The sequence below is a fragment of the Salvelinus namaycush genome, chromosome 28, assembly GCF_016432855.1.
Source record: "Salvelinus namaycush isolate Seneca chromosome 28, SaNama_1.0, whole genome shotgun sequence".
In the NCBI taxonomy this organism is placed as follows: Eukaryota; Metazoa; Chordata; class Actinopteri; order Salmoniformes; family Salmonidae; genus Salvelinus; species Salvelinus namaycush.
The window spans coordinates 19,894,244-19,920,689 of NC_052334.1; the positions used below are offsets into that span (position 1 = coordinate 19,894,244).

The 26,446-nt window shown below is 42.4% G+C and overlaps 3 protein-coding genes across 16 annotated transcripts in view; all 3 read right to left on the minus strand.

Annotated features, from left to right (window-relative positions):
* The window catches only part of LOC120023151 (MAP/microtubule affinity-regulating kinase 3-like), a 36,162-nt gene extending 32,242 nt beyond the window's left edge, over positions 1-3,920 (minus strand). For 7 of the 12 annotated variants that reach the window (XM_038967157.1, XM_038967152.1, XM_038967150.1 and 4 more), the window contains exons 1-4: positions 2,490-3,920; positions 2,015-2,092; positions 816-986; positions 511-564 (exon numbers count right to left, since the gene is read on the minus strand). In XM_038967157.1, the coding sequence (XP_038823085.1) occupies positions 511-564; positions 816-986; positions 2,015-2,092; positions 2,490-2,540 (354 nt within the window). In that variant the 5' untranslated portion in view covers positions 2,541-3,920. The other 5 variants (XM_038967158.1, XM_038967154.1, XM_038967153.1 and 2 more) reach the window with 3 other exon arrangements.
* A 111-nt stretch (positions 3,921-4,031) lies between these two features.
* LOC120023153 (eukaryotic translation initiation factor 5-like) lies at positions 4,032-10,468 on the minus strand. Of its 2 annotated transcripts, XM_038967163.1 has the most exons (12): positions 10,363-10,468; positions 9,901-10,108; positions 8,932-9,211; positions 8,670-8,751; positions 8,330-8,502; positions 7,717-7,828; positions 7,487-7,608; positions 7,134-7,298; positions 6,740-6,901; positions 6,438-6,602; positions 6,130-6,267; positions 4,032-4,390 (listed from the first exon to the last, which is right to left on the minus strand). In XM_038967163.1, exons 3-12 carry the CDS (start codon positions 9,001-9,003, stop codon positions 4,292-4,294), a joined length of 1,290 nt encoding a protein of 429 aa, XP_038823091.1. In that variant the 5' UTR covers positions 9,004-9,211; positions 9,901-10,108; positions 10,363-10,468; the 3' UTR covers positions 4,032-4,291. The 2 variants fall into 2 exon arrangements, with proteins under 2 accessions (XP_038823091.1, XP_038823090.1); XM_038967162.1 differs by lacking the exon at positions 10,363-10,468 and having other exon boundaries at positions 9,901-10,356.
* A 7,510-nt stretch (positions 10,469-17,978) lies between these two features.
* Positions 17,979-25,261, minus strand: LOC120023604 (tumor necrosis factor alpha-induced protein 2-like). Of its 2 annotated transcripts, none has more exons than XM_038967645.1 (12): positions 25,178-25,261; positions 24,549-24,761; positions 23,053-23,704; positions 22,843-22,954; positions 22,504-22,626; positions 22,243-22,337; positions 22,013-22,108; positions 19,637-19,763; positions 19,286-19,408; positions 19,033-19,188; positions 18,818-18,939; positions 17,979-18,581 (listed from the first exon to the last, which is right to left on the minus strand). In XM_038967645.1, the coding sequence occupies exons 2-12, from the start codon at positions 24,757-24,759 to the stop codon at positions 18,443-18,445; spliced, it is 1,956 nt and encodes a 651-aa protein (XP_038823573.1). In that variant the 5' UTR covers positions 24,760-24,761; positions 25,178-25,261; the 3' UTR covers positions 17,979-18,442. The 2 variants fall into 2 exon arrangements, 1 of the variants encoding a protein (XP_038823573.1); XR_005472717.1 differs by having other exon boundaries at positions 18,465-18,581; positions 19,082-19,188.
* Positions 25,262-26,446: the final 1,185 nt, after the last annotated feature.

Here is a 26,446-nt window from a genome sequence, read left to right on the forward strand (position 1 = left end):
GGTTGATTTCCTACTGAAGTTCAATCCATTTTTTATATTGTTGAATTCCATTTTAATGTCTAGATTCCATGATTCTGTCCACAACACTGATTTTATAGTGCCCTACTCAGAGTTTCTGTTGACTTAGCATAGCCTATGTCAAAGGACCTGACTTTAAATACAAAACACCGAATCAATGGTGCTTTGGAAAAACAGATGGAAACTACAGCTAAGCAGCGAGTGAGAGAGATGCTTACTGAGTCTCAGTGGGGCAGGCAGAATACCAACGACCACACCATCACCCTGGGTAAGCCCTGGTCATGCTCTCTGTCTGTCTGTCAAACCCAGCCTGCTGCAGCACATCAGTCATATCAATAATGTCCTCTGACTGGCCACAACCACCACCAGGGCACAGGCACAGGGCCAAAACTACACAGGTCAGCGGTTACACAGCCACGATAAATTATCTATTTTGCCACACAACCTCAATAAGTGTACTGGGAATCACAGCCACACAGGGAGGATCCTTACCTTTTGAAGGCTGTTTGGGTTCAGTTGTGTCTTATCGATAATCTTTATCGCCACCTGAGGAGAGAGCAAAAACAAAGTGTGTAAACAATTATGCTCTGAGGACCCTTCACTGGGATCAACACAGCACACACATAACATTACTTATCTTTTATTTTTATGTCCCCCACTTGTGAACAAGATACAATTCATATTTGCACAACAAGAACAACGCTATTGAGAGGGGAAAGAATAGACTAGTGAAGCTAGGTAAACCAGAAAGGGGCTACAGCAGCCTGTCCTGCTGCAGGCCTAGTCTCTCCTCTCACCTCTCTGCCAGTGAGGATGTGACGGGCCAGCTTGACCTTGGCGAAGTTGCCCTTCCCAATGGTCTTCAGGAGTCGGTAGTTCCCCACATGAGGCTGCTCGTCGGCACCAGAGTTCCGGGTGCGGACGGAGCGAGCGGTGACCTCCTGGCGCCCATTGCTGTGAGACGTATGCTGTGGACATACACAGACAGACATGAGTAGAACAGCGTGCTGTGGATGGACTCACGGACGGACAGACAGACAAAGGAGTGGAACATCTCTGCACTAGCAGTGGCTCATGCTTGGGATTCCATCCACTGTAAGGTTCCAAAACAACTCTCCTGTTAATTAAATCTTTACTGAACAGATTATAATCAAGCTAACCAAGCGGGTAAAGAAAGCTTAATGTAGGTGACTGACTAGTGCAGCCTGATTATCAAGTGTATGTACAGCATACTGATGTTCTGACCCTGGTTAAAAGCCAACCCCAAAATCAGACTGATACTTTTCTATGGGTCAGTATCGACTCCAACCCAGGTCAGCTCCATTAGCATGGCCTGCTCTGTTCTCTAACTCCGCCCTGCTCCGCCCTAACAACCCCGCCCCTAACCTGAGCATCAGTGGTTACTTGGCCGCACAGCTACACCACAGACAGTTGGAGTTGTGGGAAAAGATGTACAGCGCTGAACTGGATGAAAAGGAAAAATATAGATTAAAATGATTCTGATGTTTGCATTGATCAGGATGTTACCAGTAAGAATGCATTAGATTCAGCAGATGTCCAAAGGTCTCGTAAACCAGACAGAACGCTGCGCTCCTCAGTCTGTTGGACAAGGCTAGACTTCCAGTATAGCCAACTATAACACTGGGTTACAGTGCTGTTATCACTCGCAGGGAATGCCAGGGATGCTTTATTTTCTGTTGTGATCCACTAACAACATATCTAAATGTGAGAACAATTCACCTCCCTTATAAACTGCATTAAGTAGGTCACACTTTAAAAAAAATATATACCCTTGGAATGTTTCCTCAATATAATATTCCTTTCTTATGAACCAGAATGAATGACAGGATAAAGAGTATTAGAGCATCTAGATACAACTGCATGAAATCAAAATCTAATTAATAAAAATACATTCCAAGAGAGGCATCATCCTAATTTGGCTAAATTAAAATGACAGGTAGCCTACTGAGATTTCTATTAAAAAGTCCTTACTTACTACACTGATGGGGTGTCTTTTCATTGCTTGCCGGATACTCTGAGCGAGAATGAAAACGGTCAGACGATTGTCATTGAACTAGAAGTGGTGGGAAATATCACTGTAAGCCTATATCATTGAGAGCAAGCAATAGAACTTGAAAACCAGTCAGAACCTAGTCTAACGGGTAAGGTTGTTTGGATGGAGATACACATGAGTAGGCTATTTATCACTATCCACAGACCAAACAGAGCATCTGGCGTGACATCAGGCAACATATGAGATTACAGCCAGGGCGTGCACAGTAGAGGATTTTGTTTGAGCCGAACATATGCCTGTCTCCTGCGTGACACAATGTATCGAACACTCAGATACAATGTAACCAGTATGTAAAACCATATGATACAATGTAAGGAAAATAGTTTCGTGGTTAGGCCTACTTTCTATTGTCAGAGACAAAACACCTCTAACTGGCTAATAATAACAGTTTACTTACGCTCTCTGTCTCTTTCTCATTGACTGTAGGTAGAGGAGTTTTTGTTGACATTTTCTCGATTAAATGTTGTCTATTTCCCTATATTCTGCACCTCCTTTGGCAATACGAGGGGAGGCGATTGTATTCTTGCCTTTGGACACAAACCATGAATTCGGCAACTGTCTCAACATCGGTCCATCCAATCCAAATTTGTCTCAAGATGTCACGAAGACGCAGACAGAATTGAATGACATGTATTTCCCTATAACGCTCCTCGGCAGCAGGGCATTCGCCCTATCGTCCTTTATGTTCAGAATTAAGTATGTTAACTATTTTTCATTGCAAAAAAGACAATACATTGGCTGTTAAATTGAACTAAGCAGAGGTTGATCGACTCCAATCTACGCTACTCATAGTGGACGGCGGAAGGTTCAGATGTCACCGCTCCCAAAATCGCAATTTTGTTGTGATGTTGTCCGTGTGTGCCTTGATATCCGTCTGTATTCCTGGGTTTCAAAATTGTTGAGCTTTTGGACTTGCTGTCGGTTCTATTTCTTCCATCTTCGATTCCGAATGAAACTAGTGTTTTAGGTGGGAGCAAAATGGCTACCACTCACGGGCTCTGTTGGATCGGCCCAAATCCTGTCTGATAGTGATGGATCGTTCGCGAACGAATGGCTCTTTTTGGTGAACGTTAGGAACCGAATCGCATCGGCTAAAGGGCCTTTTATTTGGCTCCCCGATTTGCGTACTGCTACTGCTTCAAAACGATAATCTGCAAATACATTACAAAATCATTTTCTTAAGAGGATTCACTGCAGAAACAAAGTGAGCACGTCAATCTAGTCCATTTGGCAAACAAATGTAGGCGATCGAAATTTGTCCAGGTAAAATTTTATTTCAACGTGCATCACGACCTGACAATGGTAGACGCCTTTTTTGGTTTTGTGTGCACGGTTTCCCCTGGTTCTTGGGCTATTTTCAAGCATTTAATCGAAGAGCTGTTTGGGAGCCAAAGGATGCAGCTCACCGAAAAGACTTGGTCCGCAATGCCATCACTGCCTCAGAGATCGCTACCGTCTAATGGCAGACGTGAGGAAACCAGCGACCCCTTAGCGCTCATTGTGGCGCTCAGTAGACCGTGATGGTAGCACTATCACTGCTCAGTGATTCACAATGACAGATTGGAAATAAAGTTTATGCCTTACCTACAGAAACCATGAGTCAGGGCTCATGCTTCCAAAATTAGCTTTGTTATGACTGGATTGGCTGTTGCAATATACAATATACTGAAAACAACTGGGATAAGGAATCACCCTGATGTGTCATAATTCCAGTGTTTTCTGTGCTCTCCTATTTCAAAACAGTTTTGTATTCAATATCTGCCGAGATGGCACTGCTGACTTGTCAAGGAGGGAATACCAATGCAGTGTTCAGTGACATCCCTAGTGGGCATGTAGTTTACACATACACCACTTATCTCAGACAAGTTCAAGAATCCCATCTAACAATTAACCGAAGGTTGTGTATCTGTGACTAAATTGAACAAAAATATAACAGTTGTGGATAGCAAAACATTATTTAATGACTGGAAAAAAATGCAAATGAAAAACTACAACAATTAGTGTGCAGTCAAGTAAATCCCCAAAATACACCAATATCGCATAAATCAAATGTCTCAATTACAGAGTTAATGTGCAGTGACTAATAGCGCTATGTTAACAAAAGCAGTGAGGTTGTGTGAAAAGGAGAGTAGGGCTGGCAATTTGGCAGGATGAGAAAATGTGATTCAAAACTACAACTTCTCAAAATGGCCTCCTTGTTTAAATTGCATCAATATCAAAGTAGTCCTCTTCCTCGTCAGGCTTGTCCAGTTTTACGTTCTCCACTTTCAGTTCCCGAGCAGAAGAATCATATACAACCTGAGGAGAGCAGGATGGAAAATAAGTGTTTATTTGTGCATTATACTGGCGTCAAAACTCAAACCTGTATCTCCACAATTTTGTGAGATCCAAAATGGTAGTTAGTCTTGTCCCATCCCTGCAATTCCCCTACGGACTCGGGACAGGCAAAGGTCGAGAGCCATGCGTCCTCCGAAACACGACCCTGCCAAGCCGCACTGCTTCCTGACACACTGCTTGCTTAACGGAAGCCAGCCGCACCAATGTGTCTGATGAAACACCGTCCAGCTGGCTATCAGAGTCAGCTTGCAGGTGCCCGGCCCGCCACAAGGAGTCACTAGAGCACGATGGGAAAATGAAATCCCGGCCAGCCAAACCCTACCTAACCTTGTCGACGCTAGGCCAATTGTGCACCGCCTCACAGGTCTCCCGGTCACGGTCAGTAGTGACCACAGCCTGGGATTGAACCTGGGTCTGTAGCGACGCCTCAGACCGCTGCGCCACTCAGGAATTATCATTTAATTTTATCTGATGTGGAATAGAGTTCCATGTAGCCATGGCTCTATGTAGTACTGTGCGCCTTCCATAATCTGTTCTTGACTTGGGGATTGTGAAGAGACCTTTGGTGGCATATCCTGTTGGGTATGCATGGGTGTCCGAGCTGTGTGCTAGTAGTTTAGAAAGACAGCTCGGTGCATTCAACATGTCAACACTTCTTACAAAAACAAGTAGTGATGAAGTCAATCTCTCCTCCACTTTGAGCTATGAGAGATTTACATGCATATTAATGTTAACGCTCAGTGTACATTTAAGGGCCAGCCGGGGTGCCCGGTTCTGGACCAATTGTAATTTTACGAGGTCCCTCTGTGGCACCTGACCACACGACTGGACAGTAGTCCAGGTGTGACAAAACTAGAGCCTGTAGGCCCTGCCTTGTTGATAGTTGTTAGAAAGGCAGAGTAGCACTTTATTATGGACAGACTTCTACCTATTTTACCTAGTGTTGTATCAACATGTTTTGACCATGACAGTCAACTTGCTCAATTTCTACATTCATTGCAAGAATTAGTTGAGGTTTAGTGAATGTTTTGTCCCAAATACAATGCTTTTAAGTTTTGGAAATATTTAGGGCTAACTTATTCCTTGCCACCCACTCTGAAACTAACTGCAGCTCTTTGTTGAGTGTTGCAGTCATTTCAGTCGCTGTAGTAGCTGACGTGTAGTGTTGAGTCATCCGCATACATATACACACTGGCTTTACTCAAGGCCCGTGGCATGTCATTAGTAAAGATATTAAAAAGTAAGAGGCCTGGACAGCTACCCTGGGCAATTCCTGATTCTACCTGGATTATGTTGGAGGCTTCCATTAAAGAACACCCTCTGTTCTGTTACAACAAGAAAATCTTTATCCACAATATAGCAGGGGGTGTAAAGCCAAAACATGCGTTTTTCCCATCAGCAGACCACGATCGTTAATGTCAAAAGCCGCACTGAAGTCTAACAATCATCAATCTCTCTCAGCCACTCATCAGTCGAGTGGCGCAGCGGTCTAAGGCACTGCATCTCAGTGCTAGAGGCATCACTAGACACCCATTCACAACCGGCCGTGATTGGGAGTCCCATAGGGCGGCGCACAATTGGCCCAGCGTCGTCCGAGTTTGGCCGGTGTTCACTAAGCATATCCTAGTAGCCCAACTCAAACCACAAAGTATAAACTGTGCAAGCTATGAAAATATATCAGTGGACAGTCTGACCAGTACCTCCACATTTTCATCCTCTGCCTCTTCTTTCTCACTGCCCTCGCTCTCTTCCTCCGCCTCCTTCAGCCACTTGATGAAAGGAGCTGCCTTCGCATGGATCTCTTTGGCAAGTTCCTTAGAGACATATTTCTTAGACACCTGAAATATATAAAGTAATGAGCAATGACACTCACAGAGAAGGAGCAAACAGAAATTTTAATGACAAAAAGTTATATTTTACAAGAAACTAGGTATTAAGGTGATCAGTCTGACATGCAGCTGTATTGAACTGTGTGTGAGAGCACGTACAAGTTTAACCACACACACACCTTCTCTGCCCAGGACAGTATTACATCCTCCTCCACTAGATCAGCATCATACAGGTCTTTGAGTATGACAGGCACACGGGGCAGCAGCTGGGCTTGGTGCAGCTTTACCAGGCACTCAAATCCTCCCAGGAGGTATTTCTGGGCCTTCTTATTATTCACACAAAACTAAAGACAAAAAGTAACAAAACCACAATCAATTTGGCAAAGGTTTTGGTCAAGGCTTTGTCCCCTCTTGAACACATTACCAGTGGTAAGAGGTTATGACAGAGGTCAAATGTAACAATGGGGGTTTGAAGACTCACGCGAAGGAAATGGCGTTTGTATTTCTTTATCTGGTCACGGATGTTTTCGTCAAACAGTAGCTCGCTCAGGATCAGCGGTCCCATGGCCGTCACATCCAGACGCTCTGCCTCTGCCAAGATCTCCTTATCTGCTGCATCAATAGCGCCATCCTCCCTTTTTTGCTGGAGAAAATAACCAGTGAGAAAGCTTTTAACATGATTTTCAAAATGACCCCTAAGAAGCACAAATATTGCTCTGTGTTGAATAGGGAAAAAAATTACTTATGGCCAGTCAAAACTTCTAGGTCGCCTTCATAAAACATTCACTGTCATTATACCCCTATATCAATGAGAAATTTTCACAATGGATCACCGACTTTCATTGTCCTTGTAATTGATTTCAGGCACAACTTACTTTGACAAAGTTATAGAATATGTTGACCCTCTCTTCCAGGGTCTTCTCCATGTCCTCACTGAGGGTCAGGTTTTTGGCATGGGCACTGATCTCCTCCATTCTTCTTCTCTGTGCCTCCTCTGTGGTCTCCTCTGCCCAATCCTCGTCGTCATCATCATCACCGTCCTGATACACAACACACGTTCTCAAGGGATCAATAGCTGCTAGACAGACAGGCTTGGGTTACTGACAGACTAGTCCTTCAGAACAATAATAGCTTGGAGAGTGGTGATGGAGGTTGGTTCCCCCTATTCAACCACTAGCATTAAGAACTTAAACTGACATGGCTTGCACACATTAATGAGGATACTCACCACGGCATCAGGGGCATCTATGTCGTTATGGTTCCCAGCCTCTCCGCTGCCAGAGCCATTTTCCTTGTCCTTCTTACGGTTCTTCTTCTCTTTTTTCTCCTTCACAGATCCAGGTTCATTTTCTGTTGAAAAAAGCCATTGGCGCTTTCACTCAACAGGCCACATATCGGACTTGACTTTAAGATAAGAAAAACAAACCGGTCATGGGCAAATTCTTATTGTGTGCTTACCTGGTGGGTTTTTGAGGATAAACGTGCAGAGCTTGTGTCGAGTGTCTAACATGCCACGGTACCCACAGGCCTTACAGGAGTTACCAATGGTTTGTTTCTTAGGATTGATATGCTGCAATGAAAGGTCAACCAACATATTAACATAATCACTCTTTATACCACCCATAATAGACAAGTAATCACATACCCAAAAGAGACCATAACTGCATTGCAGGAGAAAGACACTTGATCTCTCACTGCTGTGTATGATGTAGCAGATGAGATCCCAAATGGCTGGGACATGCACAAGCAGGACCCAAAAAGGCAGATATAGCACAAGTCAAGTTGGCAGGATGTCAAATAAATCTACATAAAAACATGACCAGGGCTTTATTATATCTACACGCCTCAAGGACATAACACTGGGAGTGAACTAAAAGACATGATTTAAAAAAGGAAGAAACACTACCAGCAAAATAACTGACCAACATCTGTGGCTTTGATATAAAAAAAGGGCAAATTCTTTTGCAAAGTCCCACATAAATGCACTCAACACATTTAATTCCTGTCCCACTCTTGACAACACTACTCAAACACCCACCACAAAGGACAAATATGTTCATCAAATATTTACCAAATCGGTTTCAGGGTTATCACACTCAGGACACAGCACAAATTTACGGATAAATATGTCAAGCATGTCCTGCAACTTGTTTGCCTCATGGGATCCGTTGACGATGAAGCGGTCATTCTTTGCATCAAACTGGGTCTGCGCACCAAGCTCACAACCAAAAAACTTGGTCGGATCTGCAAAGAGGTTATGAGTTGCAATCAACATCCACTAATCTAATGGATGGTCATGCACACAACAGATACCTTCACTTCACTAAATGTTAGGTAACATATCAATGTATGGTGCGAGTCAACGTAACCATTTTAGAATCAACACTATGGGAGTGGGGAGGTCAACTTACATGTTGGAGGCCGACTCAGTGCCTTTGCAACATCAGTCATGTTGACAATGACCGTCTTGATTCCATTTCCCTTGCCCTCAACCTGGACACAAATCAAACCACAAAAACTATAAATAACTTATAAGAATCATTTTTCAAATGGACCACCATTGAGTCCTGCACATTTCATTGGAAAACTGACCAAGAATGCAAATATCAAGAATGTTGAATGACAATGCTATTTTCCTGACAGGATCATGACAAGATTATACCAGATAATCACCTTAGCAATCAGACGGGGCATCTTGTAGCGATAGAACTGGTCTGCCACGCTGCGGTTGACGTTGACCGACATTTTGACTGGCTACTAGCACTATCAGTAAGATAAAAATATCTTGAATGGGGATTTTTTGGGATCTTCTGTCTGGAAAAGAGGGGATGACATAAACGACTGCAAGCGTGCTCAGTCTCTGACATGAAAAATAGTTTGCCACTGTGGCCGCAAGCGCCTTGATCGTAGACTACGTTTCCTCCACACAGGTTCCAACAGCTGCGCAACAGCTCTGAAAAGAGGGGAGAAAGGCAGGACATCAACTCTAGTTCCACAGATTGATAACTTCCTAGATGGCAATGGCTTTTATTGAATACCTAAGTAGCCTATATAATTACCTGACTTTACCTTTTAGTTACAACCTGTGTGTATAGTTGTTGGGTATGTTGCTAGCTAGCTACCCAATGTGTCAAAAGTTAGTGTGGCTCTCGTGAAATGTCGCCACTGACAAACTCAATTACGAGACCCCGTGTGGCTCAGTTGGTGGCGCTTGCAACGCCTGGGTTGAGTTCGATTCCCACAGGGGGCCAGTACGAAAACGTATGCACTAGCTAACAGATAGCCAACTGATCTCGCTTTACCGTGAGCTAAAACACAGCAAACGTGTCTAACGTTAACATGTATGTATACGCATTCTTTCACTTCGATATACAAACCACTTACAAACGAGATCAGGTTGATTAGCAACCGGGAAGCCAGACTGATGAATCTAGGTAAGTTAGTGCTGCAGAGTGCGTCATGATTTATCAGATGGCACGAGTGACGGGAGACGCCATTTTGATATTCTTATTTAGCAAAGACATAACTACGCCACGAATTTCACTATAAAAAGTAGCTACATCGAAATATACATACAACAAAAACAATGCGTATATATTTACGACAGCAGCGTATTTCTATAGCTGGTCATTATGCACTCACCGTTTTCGTAAAACAAAGACATAAACAACGATGGTCGTCCAAGAGGCACAGTGAAGTGTTGCCTAGTACTGCTGCTGCCAATAGCTGGTGTGTTGCTGGGATTGTAATTCAATGATGCAAGGTGGCAGAATTTCAGAGGTGATAAACGATCTAGCAGATTCTTGCCCCTGTTGTGAAAATATTCGGGACGCCGTCAGAGTTGGGGTGTCTAAGAAAAAACAAAAATAAGAGTTAGTCAGCAGAAACTAGTTAGATACAGCGACTAACGTTAGCTAGCTAAACACGTTTTGATACACTCGCGCTAACGTTAGATAGCTAGCTTTTTGTATGTTGCCGTTAGCTAACTAGCTTTGGCTAAATACAACATGGACTCGACCCAAACATATCATACAACAATTATTAGTTAGTTAGCTAGCTAAACACCTAGCAATCAGATGGACGATAGTAAAATTGACTCGCTACCTCTCGAACGTTCTCTCAGATAGGATGATTATTCTGTAGCCAAAACGTGAACTTCTTCTTCGATTAAGTTAAACGGCGGTTGGCACCCAATAAATGTTGCATTACCGCCACCTACTACTAGACTGTAGTACAACTCCCTTATACTTTGCTTGAAGAAATAAATAAACAAATACCCTAACATCTAACACTGTACTCACAAAAAAAGCACACCCCCCTACTCCACTATTTAAATCTATTTAGTCCTACCTCAGGTCAACAATCTGAAAGGATGGGACAGCACCACTTAACACACCCTGGAACTCTTATGATGTCAAGTCTCAAACACCCAAATACCTCTCTGCAGCTGACACTACAACCTCAATTTTCTGCAACTTACGTTCCAACCTTGCAGTACAGTTGATAACCATTGCTATAAATGCTATAAATCCAATTTTACTGAAACATATATTACTTGTTGGCCTATCCTTCTGTACTGGTAAAGATCTACTACTCACACCACTCCTCTTAGATCCCTACCCCTTGACCCATCTTCCTCTACTTTCTTCACTGCCACCACATATGAAAACTTCTGCACTATTCTAACCCTGGAAACCTCAACCTGCCTCTCTCGCACGGAACATTTCTGATCCCCAGCCCCATGGGCACCCCTACAATTAACACATACCGCTACTTTCCCCAATGCTACACATTCCTTTGTCTCATGCCCTTCTGCACACTTCTCACACCTAGGAATCTCCCTCCTACACACTGCTGTCACATGTCCATAAGCTTGACACCTGTAACAATGTAATGTATTCGGCACAAAAGCTCGTACAGGATAACTTATATATCCTAACATCCCTTTGTCAGGCAAAGAATCAACATCAAAACTCAAAAGAACAGACAATGACTCTTCTGTTTCACCACTCACGCCACCCTGTCTGTGTCGCACCAAATGATGAGCATCACAAACACTGGGAATCTTCCCGTTCAGTTGGTCAACTTCTACATTTACCGCTACGCCAGTAATCACTCCTTTCAATGGTGCCCTTTTCTTGTGAGCAAAACAAATCACATTTCTTGCCCCCATTTGTTTCACGCGGAGCGCCTTCTCCCTCTGACCAGCAGAAACACAAACAATTATCACAAGACCACAGCACCCAACTCTGTTTTCACCCACCCTGAAACCACATATCGATCAGCCAAAAGGCAATGGTCCACTTTTTCCCAAAACTTCACTCCTACTTTCACAGACTCATCTTTATGAGTATAATATAATTATAATTATAACTTCACCACACCTACCACCTTCGATACTTCGTCCTCATTCACTTTAATTTATTCTCCTGTCTTCAGCTCACACTGCTTACATTTTCTACCATTCTTCTTTAATCAAATCAATGTATTTATTTATTTGTTTATAAAGCCCTTCTTACATCAGCTGATATCTCAAAGTGCTATACAGAAACCCAGCCTAAAACCCCAAACAGCAAGCAATGCAGGTGTAGAAGCACGGTGGCTAGGAAAAACTCCCTAGAAAGGCCAGAACCTAGGAAGTAACCTAGAAAGGGACCAGGCTATGAGGGGTGGCCAGTCCTCTTCTGGCTGTGCCGGGGTGGAGATTATAACAGAACATGGTCAAGATGTTCAAATATTCATAGATGACCAACAGGGTCAAATAATAACAATCACAGTGGTTGTCAAGGGTGCAACAGGTCAGCACCTCAGGAGTAAATGTCAGTTGGCTCTTTGTAGCCGATCACATTCAGAGTATCTCGACCGCTCCTGCTGTCTCTAGAGAGTTGAAAACAGCAATTCTGGGACAGGTAGCACGTCCGGTGAACAGGTCAGGGTTCCATAGCCGCAGGCAGAACAGTTGAGAGAGAGAGAGAGAGAGAGAGAGAGAGAGAGAGAGAGAGAGAGAGAGAGAGAGAGAGAGAGAGAGAGAGAGAGAGAGAGAGAGAGAGAGAGAGAGAGAGAGAGAGAGAGAGAGAGAGAGAGAGAGAGAGAGAGAGAGAGAGAGAGAGAGAGAGAGAGAGAGAGAGAGAGAGAGAGAGAGAGAGAGAGAGAGAGAGAGAGAGAGAGAGAGAGAGAGAGAGAGAGAGAGAGAGAGAGAGAGAGAGAGAGAGAATACTTAAATTCACACAGGACACCGGATAAGACAGGAGAAATATTCCAGATATAACAGACTGACCCTAGCCCCCCGACACATAAACTACTGCAGCATAAATACTGGAGGCTGAGACAGGAGGGGTCAGGAGACACTGTGGCCCCATCCGACGACAAACCATCTCCCTTTTTTCTGCCATTTTTAACCGACTCAAGCTCACCCTCTTCCTCCCTCTCTCTCTTAGACCTCCTCTGCCTCTCTTTTTTCATCCATTCCTTCTCCGTATTCCAAGTATATGTCTCCTTATGATAATACTGCACTTCTCCTGACATACATCGTGTTCTTGCCTTCTCAAAGGACGCCATTTAATCGGCTGTCACAATCTTCGTACAATCAGCACGAACCCCTCGGGATGTAGCACTCAACAGTGCATCCCACTTATAATGCAGCTACTTCATCTTGATGTTCTTCTTTATCAAAAGCTACCGCAACGCTTTTCCATTCCAAACAAGCACGCTCTTCCAACCACCATCCACCGTCTCGCTTCATGCGCTTCCAAAACGTGAACCAGTTTCTAAACCTGTTTTTGCGTGAACTGTCTGCATGATTTTTTTGTTACCCCTGCCCTCCCCTATCACCCATTGGACAAATTCACCATCTCTGATTAATTGTTCTACATGTATTTGTACATTATGGTGCCACTGGCTATCATAATGATAACAAAACTGTTGATTTCACCAGATTTCTCTATATTTACACACAGATGAAGGCCCCTCCCTCATATCACTCCCTGCAGTCCTCCAACCCAAATATGTATGGCTCAGTGCCCTCAAAAGCATGTTCCCTTCTGATTAGTACTGACAGATAGATGTAACATAGTAAACATGGACAATACAATTAGTATGATATGTTACAAATTCCAATTTTTGTGATATGTTGCGAATTGCAATTTGTGTACAAATTACAATTCGTACAATATATTACGCATTTGCTAAACGTATGATATGTTACGAATTCCAATTTAGCTAGGCTATGAGTTAAAGTTAGGGTTAAGGTTAGGGTTAGGAGTTAGGTTAAAGGATCAAGGTTAGGGGTAGGGGAGGGTTAGCTAACATGCTAAGTAGTTGCAAAGTAGCTAAAAAGTAGTAAGTGGTTGCAAAATTGCTAAACGTCTACCCATCCACCCCGACCAATCACCCTACTTTAGTTTTTGCCATAAGTAACCTTATGTCTTATGTAACCATACCAAACATAACATATTATACTAATTTAAGATCTCCCGATTTACATTTACTATGTTACGTCTAGTCTATGAGACCATGCTGGACAAAGATAAACATATGGCTTCCTTCTTCCTCTCTGGTACTGATAAAAGTATTGCATCATCATTAGTTCAGCTTTGAATAATCATGATTGTCATGTTAACAAAAAGGAAAAGTTTCGAGCTCACTTGGGGAAATTCCCTTTATCCTGATACACAACCACTACCACAACCACTGCCAACACCATCTCTGGTTAGCTGTTGTAAAACAAACAGGCTTTGGTTTGGTACTATATTTCTCAGTCAATCAATATATTTCTACTGTGGCAGACACAAATATATGCAATTTTCCTCTTCTTTTTTTCTCTCTATGAAACCAGGCCACCAGCATGTCAGGGCCAGTTATGAGTGGATAGCAATAATCCCAGGAGGAATGTTTGGGGAATTTGGTTGTATGAGTGTGGAATGAAACAACCAGGTAGAGCTGTTGTAAATAATATTCACTCCTTGAATTTTTTCCAGACCTAGGAAAGTTTGGGAAAATTCAAAAGGGTAGACGGTGTTCACCCATATAGGAAAGTTCTACAATGTAATGGGCTCCCGTGTGGCGCAGTGGTATAAGGCACTGCATCTCAGTGCAAGAGTTGTCACTACAGTCTCTGGTTTGAATCCAGGCTGTATCACATCTGACTGTGATTGGGAGTACAATAGGGTGGTGTGCAATTGGCCCAGTGTTGCCGGGGTAGGCCGTTGTTGTAAATAAGTGTTTGTTCTTAACTGATTTGCCTAGTTAAATAAAAATAAATAACCTCCTGCATGTTTATCTTTCAAACACATTTGAAATGTATTGTGTCCTATCATCAGTTAGTCCTATTAACTATTAACAGGATTATCGTTAAAAACAGTCCTCATAATGAGTCTATTGTTACAAAATGTAATGTTATATTGGCAGGCATCCAGTACAATGCAGCCACAGAAACTGAAAGCAACACCATGACTGTGGAGTGTCACTAATGGGAAAAGGGGGGAATTCCCTGCTCCAGCTCTACTGTACATAGTTCGGCAGACAGCCTCTTGTATGGACATTGGTGGTTGGTTGACAAACTGTGACTTACAGTATTCCTCATCTGTACTACTGTACATGCACCTGCTCCATTCCCTCAAGATATTACATCATAATATTTACCTACTTGGATTCTGACTGAGGACCAGTTGAGTTCAGCATTGGTACCTTTTGTGGCAATCAGTGTGTCAGACAATCAACCCAAAAGAGAACCATGAAGAGATTAATCTTGATGACCAGAAAAAGTAAGGAGGAAGGATGAGAGTCCTCTGATGAGGAACATCAGATGGTGAGATCCAGATTCTTACTGTGGTCTACCTATTGTTTGTCATTCATCATGTTTGTTCCAAAAGCAAGAAGATATGTCTACATCGCTTGGGATCAATTAGTTATTTTAATGTAATGTATTATGACCAAAACAATCAGTATTCAATTTATATTGAATCAACTTAGAGTACATGTACGGTATAATAATGGTAATTCGTTTTTTGTGCCGTGAGACTCAGCAGAAGGATGATACAGACTCAGAAAACCTTCTCCAAAGGTACTTTCACCATATTGAGGCGTCTGTGGACAAAAACTTCCCTAAACTGCCAGCAGAGGACACTATGAATCAACTGGAGTGCTACCTAAAGGAGGTGCAGAGAACTATGCCGGGGGAGCTTCTGAGGTTAATACCCCTGCTCAAAGAGGCTGAGTTGCTGAGGCATTTGATTGCTTGCTATCATCTGTGTACGTTTGACTGTCTACACCGGATCTTCCAGATTGTTGGCACAATGGCGCAGCAGGTAGCCTAGTGGTTAGAGCGGTGGGCCAGTAACCAAAAGGTTGCTGGATCAAATCCCTGAGCTGGCAAGGTAAGCATCTGTTGTTCTGCCCCTGAACAAGGCAGTTCACTGGTAGGCTGTCATTGGAAATAAGAATTTGTTCTTAACTGACTTGCCTAGTAAAATAAAGGAGGTCTTTACTGTGTTCTACACAGATACTCAGTGTAACAATTACATGTTTTGGGTTATTTTTCCAGTCAGGAGCTGCTAGGACACCCTGACCTCTGGAATGAGGCTCTCCAAGCAGTTGACCTTCTTCTGACAGACTGGTTCCCACAGGCTGAGAGGCAACTACTGGCCACTGTGCAGGTGAATCACGTATAGGATCATTAATGTAATCTCAAAACTAACAAATCAGTACAGGTGTCCTACTTCTTGAGGGTTAGATTTCTAACATGTATCGATTTTTAAACATATATTTGTGATAATATTCCAAGCAGTTCCTGTGAATATAATATTTAACTCATTTCGGTCTATCAGTACACCTCCTGAGTCTCTCTCTCTTTCTTTCTGACCCACCTTAGGAAGACAGCTCTACATCACTGAGGAGGATCCTTCATAATGAATAGTCAGTTAGAGAGGTGTGTGTCTGGGGAAGATGCCTTCATCCGCCTGCATCAGGATGTCATTCAGTTACTTCAACCAGCAGGGATGTGCACAGAGATTATACAGTGTATCACTGTAAGTCTATACTAAGACATTTCTCTCCATGTCTCTTTTCTTCCTCTGCGTAGTGCATCAATTCTGTGCTCCAAAGATGATGAGCCAAACTCTGATGCTCATGGCACATATAGTCTGTTGGCAAGAGCTACAGGACTTCATAAAAAGTTAGGTCTCGCTTTTTCTTAGTCCCACAACTGTTTCATGGTCTATAACTGTTTGACCAGGCACAATGTTGAATGAATGTGCTAAACTGTGCAGGTATGTCATGTCAGGTACAATGCACTTCTTCAAGACTTTCAACACCTGCAATGAACTCAAGTGAGTTTCTCTATTCTTCTTATGCTGTTTGCAATCAGTAATGATATTGTTTTTTTCATTACAATGAGCATGACATAAAATCAAATCTCATGTATCATTGTTGGATCATGGTAATCATTATGATTATAAATTATTATGTTTTGCAGGCTGTATGTTCCAACGATTGCCAGAGATGACAAGTTTTGACTGTGTTAAAACCATTTCAACACTCAAGGGGTATTTCCCCTTAAATCCGTATCACAACCTATTATCAAAACACTGAGTCTTCCAGGGGAGCTAGAGACATTAACCTGGAAGAACTGGCAGCCTGACTCACTTGAAAAACTGTTAACAATGCTGTTAATGCTGTACATGCTTCCTCAATAGTATCCCAGGGGATATTATCATCAAGGTCTGGTGTTTCCCCTTAAATCCTTATCACAACATATTATCAAAACACTGACAGTTTTCCAGGGGAGCTAGAGACATTAACCTGGAAGAACTGGCAGCCTGACTCACTTGAAAAACTGTTAACAATGCTGTTAATGCTGTACATGCTTCCTCAATAGTATCCCAGGGGATATTATCATCAAGGTCTGGTGTTTCCCCTTAAATCCTTATCACAACATATTATCAAAACACTGACAGTCTTCCAGGGGAGCTAGAGACATTAACCTGGAAGTATTGGCAGCCTGTCCTGTTAATGCTGTTTCCTTCCTCTTTCCAAAGTAATAGGCAGCTTACTGGTAAAGTGAGCATTTACCTGGAACTGATACACAAAACAAATCACAGTCGGCTAGACAAGTACTTAGTGTGTATACTTCCCCTTGTCGTTGACAAAATAGTAACAATGACTTAGAATGGTTGACTAACCAATTTGAGGGAAACCCTTGAGTAAGGAAGAAAACACTCAAACTTGAAGTGTGAACATGAAGAAGAAATGACAGAGAACTATACAGAGGTGCCTTACAGACGTAATGCATAGTCCTTTTTATTACATAAATAATTCAACATGCAAAATACAACATACAAATCTATAAGAACACAGTATTCTCATGGAGGAAAAAACTGCAGTAACCTAAAATAACCGTATTTGTCACGGCCGTTTAAAGGAGTGGACCAAGGCGCAGCGTGAGAGAAATACATTCTTCTTTTTAATAACGAAGAACACTTAACACACAATACAAAATGAACGTGACCGCTATAATACTGAGTGCAAACATGCAACATCACATAGACAATTACCCACAATAGCCTAATGCCTATGGCTGCCTTAAATATGGCTCCCAATCAGAGACAACAATAAACAGCTGTCTCTGATTGAGAACCAAACCAGGCAACCATAGACTTTCCTAAACATCTATACTGAACACAACCCCATACACTCTACAAAACCCCCTATACAATACAACCACCCAAGACGAGACAAATGCACACAAACATCCCCCATGTCACACCCTGACCTAACTAATATAATAAAGAAAACAAAGATAACTAAGGCCAGGGCGTGACAGTATTATATCAATATATTAAATGTCTACTCTTCACAGCACCCTCAAAAGCTCATAAGGTACAGCAATGTGAAATAAGTCCCTTTAAGAATGCCCATATACAAAAGACAAGCTATTTTGCAACAATCTAATACAGTACAGCTTATCATTGCATGGTTAACACTACAGACTTGACTCAAGAGTGTTCAACAATCATTTGACCTGTCGTCACTAGTTATCACAGCCACCAAATCATAAACCACACCCATTTTTACAATTTCTCGTGTTAAAATATGATTTTAAAACTCTAGCCTTAACCACACTGCTAACCTCATGCCTAACCCTAACATTAAATTAAGACCAAAATGATAGTGGTAACTAGTGGAAACCCTATACCTTGGAGAAAAACGACGGGCCATCCTGGGAGCTGGTGGTGTCCTGGATGTCCAGGAGGGTCTTCTTTATCCTCTTCACAGCTGAGGCAGAAAGGTTGGACTTGAGGCTAAGCAGGGCGGTCACCTGGACGTCACTGCGGGTCAAAGGGGAAAAGGGTGAGCTCATCGGTTGTACAATGCAAACACAGAATCATCTGCAGTGTGTTATTGGCCTTGTGCAATGAACTTTAACTGAATTTAGCATTATAACCTGAATTATTTCTGTATCAATATCAGCCATCACTACATAGTATGCAAAGGAGATACAAAATCTCAAAACTACAGTGTTGTGTAATAACAGTTATGTGAGTAAGAAGTATGAAAGTTCAACCTGAGATCAGGGTAAGCTTGACTCAGAGTTACTATTTCCAGCTGTATGGAGGAAATGTCTTGGAGTTTCAGCACTTCAGCAATCCTGGCCAGAATGTCACTCAGCCACTCCTCCCTGGAACCCTGTGAAAACAGTCACAATGTTATTTCCAGTGTGTGTGTGTGTGTGTGTGTGTGTCTGTGTGTGTGTGTGTGTGTGTGTATGTGTATTCTCACCGCTTCAGTGAACAGTTTGTTTAGTCTCTGGCCATCCTCACACACCAACCTGGCCGCCTGCTCCTGCATCCTTTTGTCTCTCAGCTTGATCTTCCTCTTCAGTAGCCTCCTCACGTACTCCACTGTCACCTCCAAGTGCAGCTGGCCCAGCAGCTCCTGCATAACCATCCAACCATTCATTCAATCAATCAACTTCTCAATATATCAATAAATCAGCCATTCCATCTTTCAATCGCTCTGTCAATCAATTTACCTGATGGCAGGAGTCAGTCAAGCCCCTAACATCCTGGGTGTGTTTGTTAATTCCTTCCAACAGCTTCTCAAACACCTGTTTCTTCTCCAACCATATGGGCGTTCCCAGACTGCTGTACTGAGACTGTGTGTGTGTGTGTGTGTGTGTGTGTGTGTGTGTGTGTGTGTGTGTGTGTGTGTGTGTTTGTTTATGTGTGTGTGTGTGTAGAGGAGGAGGCAGATAGACAACATATCAATATCAAGACCAATGACAGGCTAGTAGGTACATTCCACTTTATATTACTTCCTTTCCTCAGATGCAAAGTCAAACTTTTCACAAAGCCTGGATTTTAGATGTGTAAGTCAGCAATACCTTGAGGTCCTTGTGTATGGGGCTTGTTAAAGATCTGTAGCCACAATTTTTCATATCAGCTACTATGGACAAACAGCATTCCTTTATATCCACTGGGAAGAGATCTGCTTTCTTCACAATATAGTCCCTGTGTGGAATCATACAGGTAGAATGGCTTAGTAAGATGGTGCTGAAGAGAATGTCGGACGTTTTACATGCTCCTGACCAATTGTGCTATTTTGTTAGCTTTTTTGCGTTGTTTGTAACTTATTTTTAAATTTTATTTTGTACATAATGTTGCTGCTACCGTCTCTTAGGACCGAAAATAACTTCTGGACATCAGAACAGCGATTTCTCACCACGAACTGCAAGAAGCTTTTTCCTTCAACAAGACCGACGAGAAGGATATACTGCTCTCCCGTGAACAGGCCCAAATCCCATCATTTACGTGAAGAAAACACAGAGGAAAAGAGGACGCAGATCGGGCTGCCTTCTGAGATTCCGTAGGCGAGCGAGTAAACTCCCACTGCCTTCCGTTCTACTTGCTAACATGCAATCATTGGAAAATAAAATTGATGACCTACGATTACGATTATCCTACCAACGGGACATTAAGAACTGTAAAATATTGTGTTTCACTGAGTCGTGGCTGAAGGAAGACACGGATAATATAGAGCTAGCGGGATTTTCCATGCACCGGCAGAACAGAGATGATACGTCTGGTAAGACGAGGGGTATTTGTATTTATTATGGATCCCCATTAGCTGCTGCCAAAACATTACAATACATTCACAACACACTGTGTGCCCTCAGGCCCCTACTCCACCACTACCACATATCTACATTATTAAATCCATGTGTATGTATAGTGCGTATGTTATCGTATGTATGTGTATGTGTGTGTGTATGCATGTGTCTGTGCAAATGTTTGTGTTGCTTCACAGTCCCCGCTGTTCCATAAGGAACATGTTTTTTTATCTGGGTGGGTGTGTGTGTCTTTTTGTCAATAACAGCTGGTGCGCGATGTCTAATATTAAATAAGTCTCAAGGTATTGCTCGCCTGAGGTAGAGTACCTTATGATAAGCTGTAGACCACACTATCTACCAAGAGAGTTATCTTCTATATTATTTGTAGCTGTCCATTTACCACCACAGACCGATGCTGGCTCTAAGACCGCACTCAACGAACTCTATAAGGCCATAAGCATAAGGGCCCCTCAGGGGTGTGTACTTAGTACCCTCCTGTATTCCCTGTTCACCCACGACAGCGTGGCCAAACACGACTCCAACACCATCATTAAGTTTGCTGACCACACAACAGTGGTAGGCCTGATCATCGACAACGATGAGAGCCTATATGGAGGAGGTCAGAGAACTGGCAGTGTGGTGTCAGGACAACAACCTCTCCCTCAATGTGAGCAAGACAAAGGAGCTGATCGCAGACTACAGGAAAAGGCGGGCCGGACAGGCCCCCATTAACATCAACAGGGCTGTAGTGGAACGGGTCGAGAGCTTCAAGTTCCTTGGTGTCCACATCACCAATGAAATATCATGGTCCAAACACACCAAGACAGTCGTGAAGAGGGCACGACAAAACATTTTCTCCCTCAGGAGACTGAAAAGATTTGGCATGGGTCCCTAGATCCTCAAAATGTTCAACAGCTGCACCATCGAGAGCATCATGACCGGTTGCATCACCGCCTGGTATGGCAACTACTCGGCATCTGACTGTAAGGTGCTACAGAGGGTAGTGCGTACGGCCCAGTACATCACTGGGGCCAAGCTTCCTGCCATCCAGGACCTATATAGGCAGTGTCAGAGGAAAGCCCATAAAATTGTCAGAGACTCCAGTCACCCAAGTCATAGACTGTTTTCTCTGCTACTGCACGGCAAGCGGTACCGGAGTGCCAAGTCTAGGACCAAAAGGCTGCTTAACAGCTTCTACCCCCAAGCCATAACACTGCTGAACAATTAATAAAATTGCCACCAGACTATTACATTGAACCCCCTCCCCCCATTTGTTTTGTACACTGCTGCTACTCGCTGTTTATTATCTATGCATAGTCACTTCACCCCTACCTACATGTACAAATTACCTCAACTAATCTGTACCCCCGCACACTGACTCGGTACCAGTATCCCTTGTATTATAGTCTCGTTATTGTTATGTTATTGTGTTACTTTTAATAATTTTTTACTTTAGTTTATTTGGTAAATATTTTCTTAACTCTTCTTGAACTGCACTGTTGGTTAAGGGCTTGTAAATAAGCATCTACACTTGTTTTATTCGGCGCATGTGACAAATAAAGTTTGATTTGATCAAATTAAATGACTAAATTGTCATGGTGGTCCTATCAATTTAGACATCACATCACATAAAGAGAAAATAAAACATACCTAAATTGTTCAACACAGGAAAGATTGGCCATTATCACAGTTCTGCTGTTTCTATTGTTGCTTCCCTTGAGAACTTTCTCCTGGAATTTCTTGTAGCTGGAAGTGTGTAATTTGGTACATTAGTAATAGATCATCTTGATTTGATAGTATTTGGAGTAGAATACAACACAATGCATTGTTACTTCATGATTCATAACATGCAACTCTGTCCTGCAAAAAGTTTATATTACCTATTCAAGAAGTCCTTCAACAGGCACGCAATCATCTGGACTTTGGACGTGTCTCCCAAAACTGTCTCTACTGATTCGAATGCAGCATTAACAAACTAAAGGGACAGAGAAATAGAAAGTGAGCTGGTTAAAGATGGAGAATAAGTGACCTTTCCATTTGAAATGAATCTCTGTTGAAATAAACAACGTAATTTGTGACTAACTGAATAGTAAGAGCAATAAAGGCATGAAGATGCCAAATATTTCCTATATGATGTCTACCTGAATGACATCAATGGCCAAGGGGCTAAAGTAACAGTTGTCTCTGAGCTCTGGCACAGATCCCTCCCTCCAGGCTTGCTCCTCTACATTCAGCACTTTGTTGATCAATGTCTGCACCTCTGTCTGAAAATAGAGCATAAACAAAACAATTCATTATCTAACAAGGGATATATTTATCTCTGGGATAATTACTGTATACGTAACTTTTTTATGATCTACAATCAATTATTCACATCTAGGTGGGTAAAGCTAATATTTTCCTGGTCGAAAACATTAACACATGGGTCAGAAAGCTGTGCTCCAATTTGCAGGAGACATTTTTATTTAAATCATATTTACCTCTTGGTGAGTAAGATATTGATTCTCCAGTTGTGTTGTTAACTCTTCAGTCAACAGCTTTCCCAACGCTTCAGGGTTAATCGCCTTGGTCAGTTCCAGATTTTGTAGAATCCTAAGACAAAAACCAGGAGTTACTATGTTAATCAGTCACATCTCCTAACCTCCTTATATAGTATTTGAATAAGCAAACAAAAATAAGATATCACTCACTCTGGGTAGGCAACATTCACCCAATGCAGGAGGTAAGAACAGTCAACCATGCCCAGCCCATACTCTGCAATCTTTCTCATCCCTGCACTGAAGGCTTGGTGGTACATTTTTCCATAGAGGTTGCAGATATCCATGTCCTCTGGGTAACAGCCCTTCACATCCTTTACCACCCTCAGCAGGTCCTCCTGTAGGCGTCTGCCCTTCCCACAGATGTCCCTCTGCAGGGAGGAGCGTAGCTTGTTGCTCTCTTCAGGGGGCAATTCGGCATTGACCATACACTCCTCCACCAGGCTCTGGATGACAGTGTCGTGGTGACGTCTACACTCACGGGGCCTCCAGGAAGGCCGTTTACTCTTCTGCTTCAGCCATCGCCTATCCTGCTCCTCCTCCTGTAGGATAGCCTTCACTGCAGACTTCAGAGCTTCCAGACTGTCTTCGTCCAGACTGAGAGAACTCTTCACAGCCAGGTCTATGTGGCTGAGGAGGCCTTTGTGATCTCTGGCGAGCTGCTCTTTCTCCTTCTTCTCTCTCTCTGTGGTTGGCTGAGCTACTTCTGAGATCTGTCCATATAGATGCTCCTCTCTGTCTATCAGCTGTTGGCCAGCAGCAGACAGGCAATTTCTCTCAAGGTTCTGCTCAAGAGTCAACAACTCTGAGGGAAAAGACAACAAAAACAGTGTAGTGTTTACAGTGTCTAAACTATTTGCCATAAAACATGTACGTACGACATGTTAGAACCAGTGGTGGGAAAAGTACCCAATTGTCACACTTGAGTAAAAGTATAGATACCTTAATATAAAGTTACTCAAGTAAAAGTCACCCAGCAAAAAAATACTTACCTACTTGAGTAAAAGTCTAAAAGTATTTGGTTTTACATATACTTAAGTATCAAAAGTAAATGTAATTGCTAAAATATACTTAGGTATCATAAGTTAAAGCTAAAGCATATATAATTTCAAAGTCCTTATATTAAGCAAAGCAGATGGCTCCATTTTCTTGTTTTTAAAATTTGTACGGATAATCAGAGGTACACTCCAACCCTCAGACATTATTTACAAACAAGGCATTTCTATCTGACAGACCAGATGACCACCTGTATTCTTGATAAGTGCGTGAATTTGACAATTTTCCTGTCCTGCAAAGCATTAATTATGTAACAAGTACTTTTGGGTGTCAGTGAAAATGTATGGAGTAAAAAGTACATTATTTTCTTTAGGAATGTAGTGAATTAAAAGTAAAAATTGTCAAAAAATATAAATAGTAAAGTAAAGTACAGCTAGCCGAAAAAACTACTTAAGTAGTACTTTAAAGTACTTTAACATCACTGGTTAGAACTATTTACAGATGTGATAAACAAAAAAATCAGTCATGAGAAAAATGTACATTTAATATCTGGGATTTTTATGATAACCTATGATAACCTAGGAATAATAAAATGTAAAAAAAGAGATGGAATTACAGATAGAAGGGGAGAACTCATTGTAGGTTTCACTCACCCTTCTGGGGGGCAGCTATAAGACAGGATGTGTTGGGTACATCTGGAAAGGAGACGTTGCTGTTACTCTTGGAATTCCGTCTAAGGATAGGGGGCAGTGTAAAATGTTTAAACTTTCTTCCAGCTGATGTTGTCTTTCCACTGTGTTCCACTGGAGATTCTGGCTTAGTGGATCCTATTTCGGAGGTGTTTCTGGTCCGCAGGGTCCTCATTGCTACAGAGAGACAGTCAGAGACAGATGGTCACTTACTGCATTTGCAATGTGTTATAAACTGATTGTGTTCAATCTGCTGCATTGTTAAATATTGTAGCGACATTAACCCAACACCTAGCGACCTCAGCAAGAGGTTTGGACCTCTTAGCATAACGGTTGAAGTATTGGCTTGACTATCGCTTGACCAGGGTTCGAGTCTTGGTCTGGCCACACCCCTCCGGGTACTCTACAATATTTAAAGGCGTTTTTATGTCACATTATCTCTATCTACCCTTAACAAAATTTGGGTAAAAGGTTAGAAATACAGTCGGCATATATATATAATTGCTAAGTATATTTTGTAAATGAAAACATTTGACATCATAAGTAAACTTTCAGTATGTAAAGGCAAAAGAAAGCATGTAATAAAGACCTACCTGCTAAAACCAGATAGAAAAATATGTGTGAACTGAAAGGAATAGATCTACTCTCCCGACAGGACAGACCACGTTTACAAATCGTAAAAGCACTTCCATTTATAGGCTGCAGCAGGACAGGGTGGGCTCGCGTGGCAGCCTGGTCTCATAGACTAGACATAATATAGTACACTTAAATCCGGGATACTCACATCAGTATGTTATGTTTGGTATGGTTGCATAAGACCACGGCCGACCCGCTCATTAGGCAGGATTAGGCGGCCACATTTTCTGAGCTAAACTGAACAAGACGCACCTCCAACAACAAAACATAAAACCTCACATAATTCTGCCCCAAAACAATGACAATTTCTCTCAACCAGTGGCATATGGGGTTTTTAGGTGAGCGCTGATGCCGCCCTGTGATAAGCAGTGCCCACTTTGTAAAAGGCAGGGGCGCAAAATATTTTGCTTGTCCATTCCCAGTGCGCCTCTCCAGGGTGCTGTTGGAGTGTCAAAGCTAAAATACCACTTCTTCAAAATTAACAACTCAACTCGACCCTGCCTACCCAATAGCAGTCAGTTATCCCTTGTCATTAATCCCCCAGATCTGATAGATGCCGCTCTGCTTTACCACTGAGCTAGTTTACAGCTAGGGACTGTTCCTCAAACTCAACAGTAAGGGCCATATAGTAAAGTGGCCTATCCTCAGAGCCTAGTGCCTATGCTGCCTCGCTCTCGTTCCACCTGGCGCCTTCTCAGGATCGTCCAGGCCAGAGCTTCCACCATAGCCCACTATGAGAGGCCACTATTTCGTGGATTGACTAAGCCCAGAATCACCCCTCTTATGACGCTGACCAATGCACTCAGTACCTATAGTTCGGTCTCAGGTTCTTTTATCCCAGCAACTCGGGTTCACAATGGACGAATTAACCAATGCTAAAAATCCTCAATCAATCAAGTCAATCTCAGAAACCTAGAGTAAAACGACATGCACTTGTATGACTCTTTGATGACACAGGGTTTCAGAACACTAAAGCAAGTTTATTCAAAATTCCAGAAACAGGCATAAAAAGTCCCAGTTAAATCAATCAATATTGTGATAAGCAAAAGTTAAGTGGATTAGATACCTTCAGCACCCTTATACTGCCAATGCAATATTTTTTATCTATTACAATTTTATGATAAGCACAGCATTAAATTACAAGAAAAATGGTTTCTTACCGTCTACAACTATAAACAGTTTTTGTCGCCCCCCTCAGGATGATCCGTCTTTCAGTCGGTGTCTAA